Source organism: Biomphalaria glabrata, chromosome 11 (assembly GCF_947242115.1).
Source record: "Biomphalaria glabrata chromosome 11, xgBioGlab47.1, whole genome shotgun sequence".
Taxonomy (NCBI): domain Eukaryota; kingdom Metazoa; phylum Mollusca; class Gastropoda; family Planorbidae; genus Biomphalaria; species Biomphalaria glabrata.
Window position 1 is genome coordinate 5177023 of NC_074721.1, and position 13472 is coordinate 5190494.

General features: G+C 35.7%; 1 protein-coding gene across 5 annotated transcripts in view; it reads right to left on the reverse strand.

Moving 5' to 3' along the window:
- Positions 1 to 13472, reverse strand: part of LOC106079646 (neurogenic locus notch homolog protein 1-like) — a 51027-nt gene that overhangs the window by 24760 nt on the left and 12795 nt on the right. For all 5 annotated transcript variants that reach the window (XM_056045473.1, XM_056045474.1, XM_056045475.1 and 2 more), the window contains exons 6-11: positions 13220 to 13342; positions 12344 to 12613; positions 9672 to 9801; positions 8006 to 8235; positions 4292 to 4561; positions 3763 to 3900 (exon numbers count right to left, since the gene is read on the reverse strand). In XM_056045473.1, the coding sequence (XP_055901448.1) occupies positions 3763 to 3900; positions 4292 to 4561; positions 8006 to 8235; positions 9672 to 9801; positions 12344 to 12613; positions 13220 to 13342 (1161 nt within the window). The remainder of the gene's footprint in view (positions 1 to 3762; positions 3901 to 4291; positions 4562 to 8005; positions 8236 to 9671; positions 9802 to 12343; positions 12614 to 13219; positions 13343 to 13472) is intronic.

The following is a 13472-nucleotide window of genomic DNA, read 5'->3' on the forward strand; positions in this document are numbered from 1 at the left end:
ATTAATTTTCTGCTGTGAAAGGAAAACCCTTATATTGGAAATGTAGAGAAATGGACCATGCGCAGTACCGTTACAGTAGTTTAGCAGAAAAGTTTAAAATAAAGTAGATTTTAACTAATTTCGACGAGCTGTTCCGCAAACATGCCTGCTCCGCAATAGTGACTATACTATACTATCGACAAGCAAAATATCGCTTTTGATTTTTTTAAAGAGATCAAGATAGATTTAGATCTAGTATATATTTACATGCCACAATTACAATAAATTAACTATTGGAACTTACTGTTTTGGATTTAATTCGCCTTATTATTTTTAGTAACTGAAAATTGACAATGCCGTTGTTTGTTTTTTAACGCGATTAGGATTGGCGTTTTCCATATTTAATGACACCCCAAAAGTACAATTTCGTCTATTTTTCAGGACATTTTTATGTGTTTTCGGGATAATTTAATAATTTCATGAGATTTTCATGACTTTCATGAGCTCCTGTTTTAATTCAAATTGTTTAATTTAATAGTTTGCAACTAGTGTTAGCATGGGGCCTATGAAAGTGGGGGGGGGGGGCACACTGCGGCCGCATAGGTTGCAGTGCCCTAAAACCGGCCCTAGGGGGGTGCCAAGGTTGGCCGAGTGGAGGATGTTAAAAATAAATTAATCATCTGTAGGACAGATCCATAAGCTTTCGAAGGTTCTATAGATGGAACGACATATTAGAGAATGCGTCATTGGGCTCTTGAAATTTTGGATTTCGGATATTAGCTTCTAATGAATTATACTGATATTCGCTTTCTTTCAGTGTTGACAAAGCAATAATTCCATTCCTTTCATTTGTAAATCTGTGTGTCTTCATCTTCTTTCTTCGACTTTTTTTTCTTTGCTTTTCATATCTTTCAACTACCGTACTAAATGATATATAGACAAGAGAGATTAACTAAAATAAAGCTTAAGTAGTGTAAGAAAAATACCTTTTCTTTTCATTTGTAATCACATGATACATTTGTTGTTGTTGTTTTAAGTTACGATTCTGTAGAGTGTGAGATAATTCTGTAGAGTGTGAGATGATTTTGTAGAGTGTGAGATGATTTTGTAGAGTGTGAGATGATTCTGTAGAGTGTGAGATGATTCTGTAGAGTGTGAGATGATTCTGTAGAATGTGAGATGATTCTGTAGAGTGTGAGATGATTCTGTAGAATGTGAGATGATTCTGTAGAGTGTGGGATGTTTTTCTTGTCATGTGGTATGCTCTCCAAATTGTCATACTGATGATTCTGAATGCAAACTCCGCCTGCTTACATTCCCTGTCATCCAGCAGAAATCATGGGCTAGAATGTAATAATCTTCCCTTCTGAATTAAAATCCGAAACGTTTAAATATAGTCAAAAAGAAGTTTTTGCATAAATTAAACTTCCATAAAAATGCTTAATTGAGGAATAATATTTTTGATGGATCAAATTGAAAAGCAGTATTCGTCAACATTAGTAAATGTATGAACCTACTGGAACTGAGTAGAACGATACCACAAATGTGAGCTAATTCTCTTAGCTCTATTGTCTATTCCAGTGGCCTTTAACCTTTTTTGGCCTACCGCCCCATTTTCGTATTTTTTCTTTTAAAAAATCCACCAGCGCCCCCTCTAAGAAAAACTCTTATAAAGAAGCGTGAGAAGGCAAATTTGAACAAAATGTCATTTATTTATTAATATGTATGCTGTCATATAACACTTTTCCCGCATGGGAGACGACCGCATGCCAAAGGCGATCTTCTTTGGCAGGCTTAGAGGAGGACGGAGTTACAGTGGTGCCCCCCATTAAGTGCTATAAAGATCCACTTATGCGCCATTTCGCCCTCTGTGGCATAGAGGAAAGTACCTGGCAGCATTTTCTGGCAGCAGATGACCTCTGAGAGAAACAGTTGGAGAGCTCTTACAAAAGCTGCGGGAGAAACATTTGAGACTCAAAGAAACGCCATTATTGAAGACAGGCACAAAAGACGGAAAGAAAACTTAAATAGACCGCCAGCAGACAACGGCTTTGTCTGCATAAAATTCGGTAAAAATATGCAGGTCGCAACTGGGTTTGCGTGGTTACGTAAAACACTGCACTCAGCCTTAGTCTTCGGAATCAAAGACATTGCCATTATTATCATTATACAAAAATTACGTCAAATAATTCGTAGTGATTACACACAAACATTAATCTCATTGTCACGACTTTCTTTCAAATCCTAAGAATAGTCCCTTTTTAATTTATTGAATTTTTGATGCGTACTGTTTTTAGGTTTAATTGTAAATTTTATTTTTAATAAAATTTTAATTTCTGATTTCACTACAAAATGAAATTAAGCTAATGGGAACTTTGTGCCTCCTGCAGTCTGACAATATTAGAAATTCCAAGCTATAATTGCTACATCAAGTCTATTTCTTTGCTTATTCATTAAGTTTGTTACGCACTAAATCTAGGTTAATCGTGTATTTTGATGGAAAAGCTAAAAAAAAAAATAATTCCATTTTCGACCACAATTTTAGAATTCTACTGAAACATTTAAGTGCAGCCATATCTCTTTTAACACCCTTTTTACTGAAGACATAATTTTGTAAATCTATTTTTTCTACAACTCAATTTCAACATCAGTAACAGATGTTTAATAATTGTTATTTGCATTTGACTTTTTATTTATTAACATCCTAGAAGAGAATCATCATATCATTATATCTTCATAGAGCATTGTTACGTGAATCGCATAGATATCGATGTCCTTAGGCAGTTAATTCGTTTGTTAACAAACAAGTTATGTGAGATTGTAAAACTCTTTAAAATAGATTTAATATCTATATAAAAGAGAAAATGATGTAATCAGGAAAAGTCTATTTTTTTGCTAGCAGGCGGAGGTTGGTCTCCTTCATTTTTGTCAGATGCCTACCATGTAAAACACATTTGTTTTAGCTTTAAGTCATCTCCAACTGTTAAATCTTCATGTTTATAAAAAAAAATCCAAAATTATATTTAAGCGCTTAACAAAACGAGCAATAAGAAACCCCTTTCGTAATTCAGCGAACTTCAGTTTACAAGAGTTTAACATGTTTCTCATCATTTGTTTCACACAGCGTTTATTTTCGGCATGGGTATATATATTTACAATTTTTATAATTAGATTAAAATAGAAATGAAATTGCGGCTAAACTTTTATTAAGATGTTGCCTGTATACTTACAAGGTGAATAGGGGATAGATCTTTTCACTATTCTATATTACTTATGAAGCCATTGTAGCGTCCAATGAAAGATCGTTCCTTATATATCGTCATAAGCTACATTACTACACAATTTTGAAATAATATTTCGCACTAACAGAAAAAGTCTTTTTGTGTAACATATGTTTTGAAAAATTTTAATTCGAGTTTTAATTAATCAATTTTCAAACAATATAATAAGAATTAAAAATAAAAATTATGTATTTTTCTAAGAGGCCTTTAAAGCATATCCTTCTTTGAGGTTTCTTTGTTTTTAATATTGTTTGAATAGTAGATTTTTATGATTGTTCATTAATATTCATTAAATTATTTTTGGATATAGCTATGTGTTCGTGAAGCTGACTTGGTTTCATAAACTAATCAGAAAATGCCGTCATTCAACGTAGAACCTTTAGTTTCTTCTTTTCCCCTTTATGCCCAGCGCCTCCATCCCAAATTTTATGAAAACGCCTCCCAGGGGGCTATAGCACCCCCGTTGAAGACCACTGGTCTATACTATAGTCCTATATCTTACCGATACATTGGTCACCAGCCAGTTCCTTGCCTATCGGGCAATAACACTGATCTACTGGGGAGGTCTTGTTTACTGGTATATAGTTGACACACATGTGTGAGCAGTTTCTTGTGGTGCAGTTTCTTGAATTCATATCATCTGCAATAATTCATCATTTCAACATAAGTGGACTAAGCCAATGAAATCATGCATTTAAAATGTGTTTTAGAAATAAAAAATAATTTTAAATATCTTTTATAGGAATATTTAATATTTCGGGTGCTAAATTCCATTCTAAAATACAGAAAATAATCTTTAAAAATATGTTTGTTTCAATCACATAATTTACATAAAATTACTGACAAATGAGCAAAATGTGAAGTTTTAATTTCCATAAGAAAACAGCATGACATCAAAAATGTTTCAGAGGTTAATAACAAAAATAGCGTAAACGTAAAACGGTTGGTAATGTCTACGTTTGTATATACTTCCTGCATTATAAAAATGTATATAGGATAATTATTAAATGTAACTATTTGGCATTACTTACAGATACAAACTTTGTTGGAGCCCAAGACGAGTCCAGATTTACATTGACACTCGTAGCTGCCTGGTAGGTTGTAACAACGTGAATAGTCTGGGCAAGGAAAGTAGTACCGGTACTGGGAACATTCGTCAATGTCTACAGAGCAGTCACTGCCTCTCCATCCCGACTTGCATGAGCAGTATCCAGTGGAGCTGTTGCATCCTCTGATGGTGTTGTTGATCTCACAGGAACAAGGAATTGAACAGTTGTCACCGTACATGTTGGGAGGACATTCTTTTGTGTTTTTTTTTAAATAAAATTATAATATTTCAGCATACATATTTATATTGAATTATTCACACAGATTAGCAAAAGAGTTAAACATAAAAAGCCTATACTTTATAATTGTATAGGCCTAAACAGAATTTGGATTCTTAAATAATTACAGTGGCGTAGCTAGTGTGGGGGGAGGAGGGGAGAATTTAAAGATCCACCCGGGTCCCCACTTGAGGGGGCCCCCAAATGAGTTTTCGAAAATTCTTTTTAAATAAATTAAATATTACGTCAATATCATGTAATCTTGCTTTTTACGTTGTTATATAAGTTAGTGACCCTGTTGTATGTATTCAACACAGATTATTAACTCTTTCCGTGCGGGGTTACTCTCAATTTCAAGGAGTAACTTCCATAGCACTGAAAACAAAAGAGACCATGAAGGTGTCGAAGAAAAGTATCACTATTTAGATGATTCATACAAAGATACAGTAGTCGATGAAGTGAAAATGTCTCTTGATGAGAATAGTGCTTAAGAGACTTCATGGGATACCTTTTACCACAGTCAGAGAAAACATCTGAAATAATGGAAGAAACCTGAGAGACTGAAAGAACATGAAGAAGGAGTCTACCACAGACAAGCTCTTTTGAAGTGGAAGCTAGAAGAAGAAAAGCTTAAAGGCAGAATCAGATGAACTGTCACATATCTTTCAGGTGCAAATTTAAAAAAATCAGCAGTATTGGAAAGATATTCTAAAGCGTGTAGCAGCAGCTATAAAATACTAAGCAAAAACAAAGTCAAGCTTACGTGCTCACAACGAAAAAATGAATTCACCCAATCCTGGGAACCTCTCAATATCTTTGAAATTTCTTGCAGAATTTAATGAAGTTACGAAACACCACTAACATAGAATCGAGTATAGGACACATTATTTGTCACCACAAATTCAAAATGAGTTTATTTACTTACTTGACAGGCAATAAAGCTATGGAATCAATTGTTGGGAAAGTTAAGCAAGTTTGTTACTGATTTCACCCCAGATGTTTCTTATCAAGTACAGGTATCCCTAATAGTTCGTTACTTTGATGTTGATAACTTCGAAATAAAAGAGTCATTCATTGGCTAATTTAAAATTTTGAAACGTGATGGACAACATTATGAAGAATTTGTTCTGTAAACTCTTAAAGACATTGGACTGAACTTTGATCTGTGCAGAGGTCAAACCTATGACAACGCAGCCACAAAGGGCACGTTTCTGAACTATAATAATCACTCTCTGAACCTGGCAGCTCTTCATTCTGCTGAGACAGATCCAGCAATTGTCCCCCCCCCCTTTTTTTTTTAACTATACATGAATTGTAAAACTTTTTTCTCAATGCACCCAAGAGATGGGCTAAACTAAATGAAGCTGGAGCCTAGAGTTAAAAAAAAAAGGAGAGTAATACAAGGTGGTCCGTAAGAGATGAAGATACGCCGGCAGTTTCCTTGCATCTCGACAAAATCATCAAGCTGTTGGAGAAGTTTTCTGAATCAACAACTGAAAGAATGGACACTAGAAGCAGTGCACAGAATCAGAATCAGACCAGGATGGCTGCCTGGTCGTGCGGTTTGCACGCTGGACTGTCGTTCAGATTTATCGATGGTCCCGGGTTCAAACCCTGCCCGCTCCCATCCCCCGTCGTCCTGCGGGAGGTTTGGACTAGGAAGTAATTATCTTCAACTCTGAAGGAACATCCGAAACATGTCAAACATTTTACAGAATCCTCTTCATGCAGTGAACAATTATGAATGTTTTGCTTATTTGGAATTCCGGTCAAATCTCCTTCGCCCAATTAATAAAGTTCAGAAGAAACTACAAACTCTAGGTCTGCACATTGGAAAGCTGCTGAAAAAATTAAAATCCTTTCATGCTTTCTGCTTTCATCATTACTAACAGGAAAAAAGTAACATAGTTTTTCATCAGAGTCTCATCATCCATAAACTCTAAAAGGTGTTAGGTCAAGAAGAAACCCAGAGATTTCCACATGGCTTTCCAGCCATTATCAGTATTTCATCTCCATATGAAGTCTGTCCTGCACTTCTACAACACTTCTGAATTGCAGTTCTATTGACAGCCCAATCAAGTCTTTTGTTTGTTCTGTTTTTTTTTTTTTTTTTTTTTATAGGAAATCATTAGCAATCGCTATCTTCTTTTTGGATGAATTGATTGATCAGTTTCGTCCGTTTCTCATCATTTTGCAGAAAGCATGAATAAGTTTTAATTTCTTCTGCAGCTTCCCGTAACTGCAGATCAGGTTTATATATTAATTGGGCGCAGAGATTTGACCGGAATTTCAGATAAGCAAAAGATTTATAATTTTCCACTGCATGAAGAAGATTCTGTGAATTGATTCTAGTATCCATTCTATCAGTTCTCTTTAGCACTAATTCTCTCATCAAGAGACATTTTCACTTCTTCGACTGCTGTATCTTTGTATGAATTATTTAAATAGTAATACTTTTCTTCAACACGTTCACTGTTTCTTTTATTTTCAGTGCTCTTATCAGGTTTCTTCTTAAATGGTAAGGATGATATAATAAACTACTCTATATACCAAGTTACTTCCTAGGAGTAACACGGCTCTAGTCAGCGCTATGGAAATTACTCCTTGAAATTGAGAGTAACCCCTCATTTAAAATGTTAATATTTTGTGTTGAATAATAAGTTACATAACAACCTAAAAAGCAAGATTACATGACAATGACGTAATATTTAATGTATTTTTTTTAAAATTCGGACACTCATTTGGGGGCCCCCTTCAAGTGGGGGTCTTCCAATTCTCCCCACTCCTCCCAACACCCTTGCTACGCCACTCGTCTTATCTCCCTATCCTTCGTCTATATCACTATTCTTCTTTTTATATGCTGTAGCCATCTTGTTTTCTTCATGTACCGGTATCCTGCAACGTCATTCGCCTGACTAAATCACTACTTTTACCGTCGCTATAAAAATGCTCACAATATTTATCTACAAAACTAACATAATCTCTAAACTAAACTAGGTACTACAGAACGAATTAATATCAATAAGTTGCATATTATTTTTTTAATTATTACCAAATCAAACACGAGGAAGTTGTTTAAAGGGCATTGAAAGTTGCAGTAAAAAAAAAAAGATGTGTAGTTTTAAGTGAGTTGTATGTGCTTACATTTTCATCTGTGTTCCGACATGCATTTAACATTCAAGTTGAATCTCAGTAAATTTGTTAATAAATTTTGATTAGCTAATAGTTTTGTTTTTTCATTTTTTTTTACGGTTAATTTGGACTAGCAGTTTGGAGCTACGACCCAACGACTGTGTATCAAAGTACATTAGCATTGTCTTACGACTTACGGCGTCAAATGGAATAAATATTGTCGATAAGTTTAATGCGCTACCAAGCAGCCCCTACACACTTATTTGGTCAGTAAAAGAAAAATTATACCGTGTGTCCAAAACGAGGCAATGAATTCGATGAAATTATTCTCGTGGTCACAAGAATCTTGGTATTGTACAATTAACATTTCGTTGCCAGACGTCCGTATTAAATTTGGACTAGGCCAAGAGGTTCCTCTCCATATTAAAGTAGAATCCGTGGTATTACCATCAAAGATGTGAATATTGGCTGAACACCACCAGTACCAGTTATAGTAATAAAAGTTTATGGACAGAAACCTGCACGTAAAGAGAAATATTCAAATTATTATTTACACATAGATTAGCCTAAAAGACCATAAATAAAACCAAAATAAGTAAGGATTTTTTTTTAAATGGATAAGCTAGAAAAAATTTCGATACATGACACATTATGATAAATAAAATACTTTGCCAAACATTGGCTTTTAAAATGTTTTGGCACATAAGGTCTCTTTAGTGCTTGTTAGGAAAAAGGGGGAACATATTAATTTTCTTATCATAGAAACTTTTAATGCTATAGAGATACATATTTTGAAAATAATGGAGTGCTCTCATTTCTACACAGCAAAGGTTAGCATTGGAAATTGTTCTGTGCATTGTCTAGGAAGCGGGGAAGGATGTCAGAGTGTACGTTTTGTTTATTTGTTATGAGTTGGACGTGGAAATAGTTTTTAACGAGGGTAATTTTATTCAGTGGAGGTTATGTGTGTTGGAACAGAAATCAGTAGCTGATCTGGTCCTGGTTGTGTCTGGGCTGTTCTTCTCTCTTTTATGCTGAGTATGTTGAGTTTTTATTATTAAAAAAAAAGAAAAAAAAAAAGTAAAGTTCCCTTTCAGACATTGTGGTCTATAGGGCAGATGGTGTAAAGGTCATCTGTTTCTGTAGCCAACGGTTAACGAGGGTGTCATGTGGACAGCATAACGACAAACCGTCCAATTTTAATGGGTAGGACATGTAGTTCGTATGCCAGAAAATCGCCTTCCCAAATGGCTTCTTTATGGCGAACTGTGTACTGGAAAGCGAATTAGGGAGGGTGGGGGGGGGGTCAACACAAGCGTTACCCTACAAAGACACCCTAAAGAGCTCCCTTAAAGAGTATGATATTGACATTCTCTGCTGGGAAACACTAGCTCTCGACGGCTCCTCGTGGCGTGAAGACATGAGTGTCGGAGACTCAAGATACGAGGCAAGGAGAGCGGCCATCATGAAAAAACCCAGAACCAAAAATAAGGGTTAGTAAAAAGTAGAAAAGTAGCAGGGCTATCTGCAGCAGACTCAACTTACCTATATCATGTCTGTGGACGGCTTTTTAATGCAGGAATTGGACTTCAATCCATCTTTGAGAAATGTCGTAATGATTTGATTTGGTATTATAATGTAAATAAACTCTATGTTGTGTAATGGGTCCTAGCAACCCTTTATTTAGTTTGTTTTTATAAACGATGTAACACATATCTGGTGTAAAACTAACCACTATGTGACATTCTACCATTAACATAGTCTGACGTCACATATACCCACATCGAGCCTATTATTTAAAATCACACACAGCCCACCGGCATCTATATAGTTAAAGGACCAGCGTCACGCATATTTACTCTTTGGGTCACATCTACACCCGTAAAACCCAGTTTTTTGTTTTACATTTGGGAGCATGAATCGCTCTTTACAAATTGAAAACACCTTTGTCTACCTTAAAGAAATGACACGTCCCACTGGAGCGGATATTGTCCAGTTACAGTCTTGACTAACTTTGTTATCGGCTAAACGGTGGGTGGTAGAATTAATTGTCCCTGAAGTTGCTGTCAAAATTTTTCCGCATTCTGAGTAAATAGAAGAACACATAATAAGGTAATGTACATTTAGATATCTTATCTTATATAGTACAGACGTTACTTCAAAAAAGAAGATGATTACGTCCTACGCGTCATGCATTGTCATGCACATTAACCAATGACTTAAATTCTGCCAAGTCACTGGTTTTCCTGGCTAGCTCAGGCAACCCATTCCATGCTCTAATAGCACTAGGGAAGAAGGAGTATTTGTACAAATTGGTCCTAGCATATGGGACGATGAATGAGTCTTCATCTTTGTGTCTTTCTGAGTATTTTATTAAATTTTGTTTTTGTATTTGAAGATTATGGTTCTGTGTTTTATGTATAATTGCTACTTTACTTTTGCGTCTTCTGTCCTGAAGGCTTTCTAAATTTAGGGATTTTACTAAAGGTATTACTCTAGTCAAATGTGAATATTCGTTTGTTATGAATCTCACTGCTCTATTTTGTGTCTGTTCCAGTTTCTTAATGTTTTCTTGAGTTGAGAGGTCCCAAACAGAGGATGCGTATTCTATTAGTGGCCTAACCAAGGTTAAATAACATTTTAGTTTTATGTTCTTATTAGATTTATAGAAATTTCTTTTAATAAACATTAATGCTTTGTTTGATTTTTTGATAGTTTCATCAATATGGGGATTCCATGACAGTTTTTCATTTACTATATAGATATAGTTGTTCATCTGTGTTACAATGGCTTTGAGTGGTTGATAAAGTTTACTTCTCTCAGAAGTTACATATTATGGCCCTGCCTTCTTTGTATGCTGAGTATTCCAGTATTTGTGAAGAATCTACATAACTCTTTTCGAAATAAAATACAATAGAAGACTTTCATTTTCCAAGTTAAATTCATTAAACGAGGAAACGCATGATGTACTTCGTTGTAATAACACGAAATTAAATTCAAATTCTATAATTAATGGATTTATTCTCATAAGTAGACATAGCACCAACTCAGCCTGGGTACACCTTATAGGGGTATCTTGCCGGTCCCAAGCACGGGTAAAGGAGGAGGGTTGATCGTAAGGCTAGCAATCTCACATCACTATTGTACAGAAACCGGAAATACACCAAACCAAATCGAACTTGGCCAGGAAGGTTCCTGTATGGAAGACCCTATGACGTGTAATAGTGAAAACCCTCTGGAAACTAGCACCCCGACAAAAGAGGTCAGTCATCACTGATGATACTGGAATGGCATAGGAGCAGGTGAAGAAAGCTGCTTAGAACCGAGTTCGGTGAAGAGGTGTGGTTGCGGCCCTATGCTCCTCTGGGAGTGCACAGGATTAAGTTAGTAAGACATAGCACACGACTATAGTATCACACTCCTTGGTAATGGCCACATTGTTGTATTTTTGCGAATCAAATCGCTAACTTCAGAAGTAGAGAGGAGGATCCTAGCAATGGAATTGAAATGCTATGGGGAATATCCTAGGTATCACCCACATATACCGCATCACTAAGAAGGAGATAAAGAGACAGGATCACAACAGCAATCTGAACTGCTGGCCACTGTAAAAAAAAAACACACACACTAAAACTTTTTGAACATTGCTGATCTCGACAGGTCTGGGAAACCACTAATTCTCGACCTACATGATGACAAACAAACACTATGCAGAACAGCAGGGTTTCTGTCCAGGGCTTTTGCAAGGAGTGTTTCCAGTGAGCTTCCCACAATCCAGTTCTATAAACAGCTCCGCTAATTTCTGCATAAGACGGTGCGCAAAATGTTCATGTACGTCTATTTATTTATTTAACTCCTACCTTAATACAAAAAAAACATTTGAGTCGAGTGCGGGAATTCACACTAAAGCCGCGTTCAAAATAAAAAGACCCAAAATTTAATTTTAAGATTATTACATTTTTAAAGATTATAATAGTTAAACCAGAATTTTCTTTGTGTGGTCAATTTAGGGAGTTACTTTAAAATATTGTATACATAAACTGTCAAATTTCTTGAAAAATCGTTAAAGCCTTTTATCTAATATCTGTCCATTTTCAGTTTCCACATTGTATTTTTTTTTACTTTTTGAACCCATTAAAAAATGTGCAAGCCAATAGGAGGATTTTAGTGTGTGTAATAATGAAAAGTTTGAGAAGGATGGACTAAGTAAAATCACTAAATTTAGAAAGCCTTCAGGACAGAAGGCTCAAAAGTAAAGTAGCAATTATACATAAAACACTGAACCATAATCTTCAAATACAAAAACAAAATTTAATAAAATACTCTGAAAGACACAAAGATAAAGGCACATTTCTCGTCCCATATGCTAGGACAAATTTGTACAAATACTCCTTCTTCCCTAGTGCTATTAAAGCATGGAATGGGTTGCCTGAGCTAGCCAGGAAAACCAGTGACTTGGCAGAATTTAAGTCATTAGTTAATATACATGACTGAATGCATGACGCAGGATATAATCATCTTCTTTTTTGAAGTAACGTCTGCATTATATAAGATAAGATGATGTAAGCAAAATTCGTATAGAAAATAGTAAATTGAATGTTAAATGTAATTTTTAAAAACATTTACCATCACATGTTGTATCATTCACTGGCTCATAACCTGGAGAACATCGACATTCAAACGATCCTAAAGTATTATAACAACTGGCGTGATCTTTCTCCAGGACACAAGGCTGTTTTAAAAACCTGCACTCATCAAAATCTTCGTTACAGTACGTGGATTGCCAGTTCAGGAAACAGTGACACAGGCCGTTGGTTTTGTTGTAGGATTCAGTCCTGGATGGATTACACTGAGTGTAGTAGGCGCAGTCATCTCCGTAGTACCAGTCAGAACAATCTACACACAAAAAAGACACCTTAAAGAGATACCTATTAATGTGTTTAGTTAAAGTAAAAGTAAAGTTACCCCTTTAGACCTTGCGATCTATAGGGCAGATTAGTGTTAAGGTCATCTGTTTCTTAAGTCAACGGTTAACGAGAAGGGTGTCATGTGGTAAGCACAACGACCAATGTCTTTACTTTCCCCAACTAAAGTCAGGTATCCATTAGAGTTGAGTGGACTCAGAGGCGCCCTAAAAATCCTTAAATTTAAAATCTAGTCTTCGCCAAGATTCGAACCCAGGACCCCAGTTCGGCAGCCATGCGCGTAACCACTCAACTACGACGCCCTCTTCTAGTTGATAGATATAATTAATAGTCTCTCTCTTTATATTCTGCTAAGACCGGAGTAGTCGGATTTTATGAAGCGAACTGTCGTAGCACCCTATGACGAAGGAACAGATGAGATGAGATAGTGTATGGCAAAGGCGCAAAAACGTTGTTTACAAATGTGTCTTTCCCCCCCCCCTCTGGTATCAATATCATGAAAGATATTCTTACGTTTTTGTTTTTTGATACTATGCGATTGAATAATCTGTGTTCGCTTGAGATACAGTTTACTTACCAACACAAGTGGTAGCATCAGTAAGCTTCATTCCCTTTGGACAGTAACAAGTTTCTAATGGTGGATTTGATTCAGTCAGGCCACAGTAATGAGAACACTGTTTTTGGGTACAGTTCTGGAGCTCTTCAATATAAGTAAAACAGAATTTCAATTATATATTCTGATGCCAATTAACTCATCTTACAAAATGGACCCATATCACTTTTTGAGAAACTGATAAAGGCCCCAAATATCAATGTAAATAACTGTATTT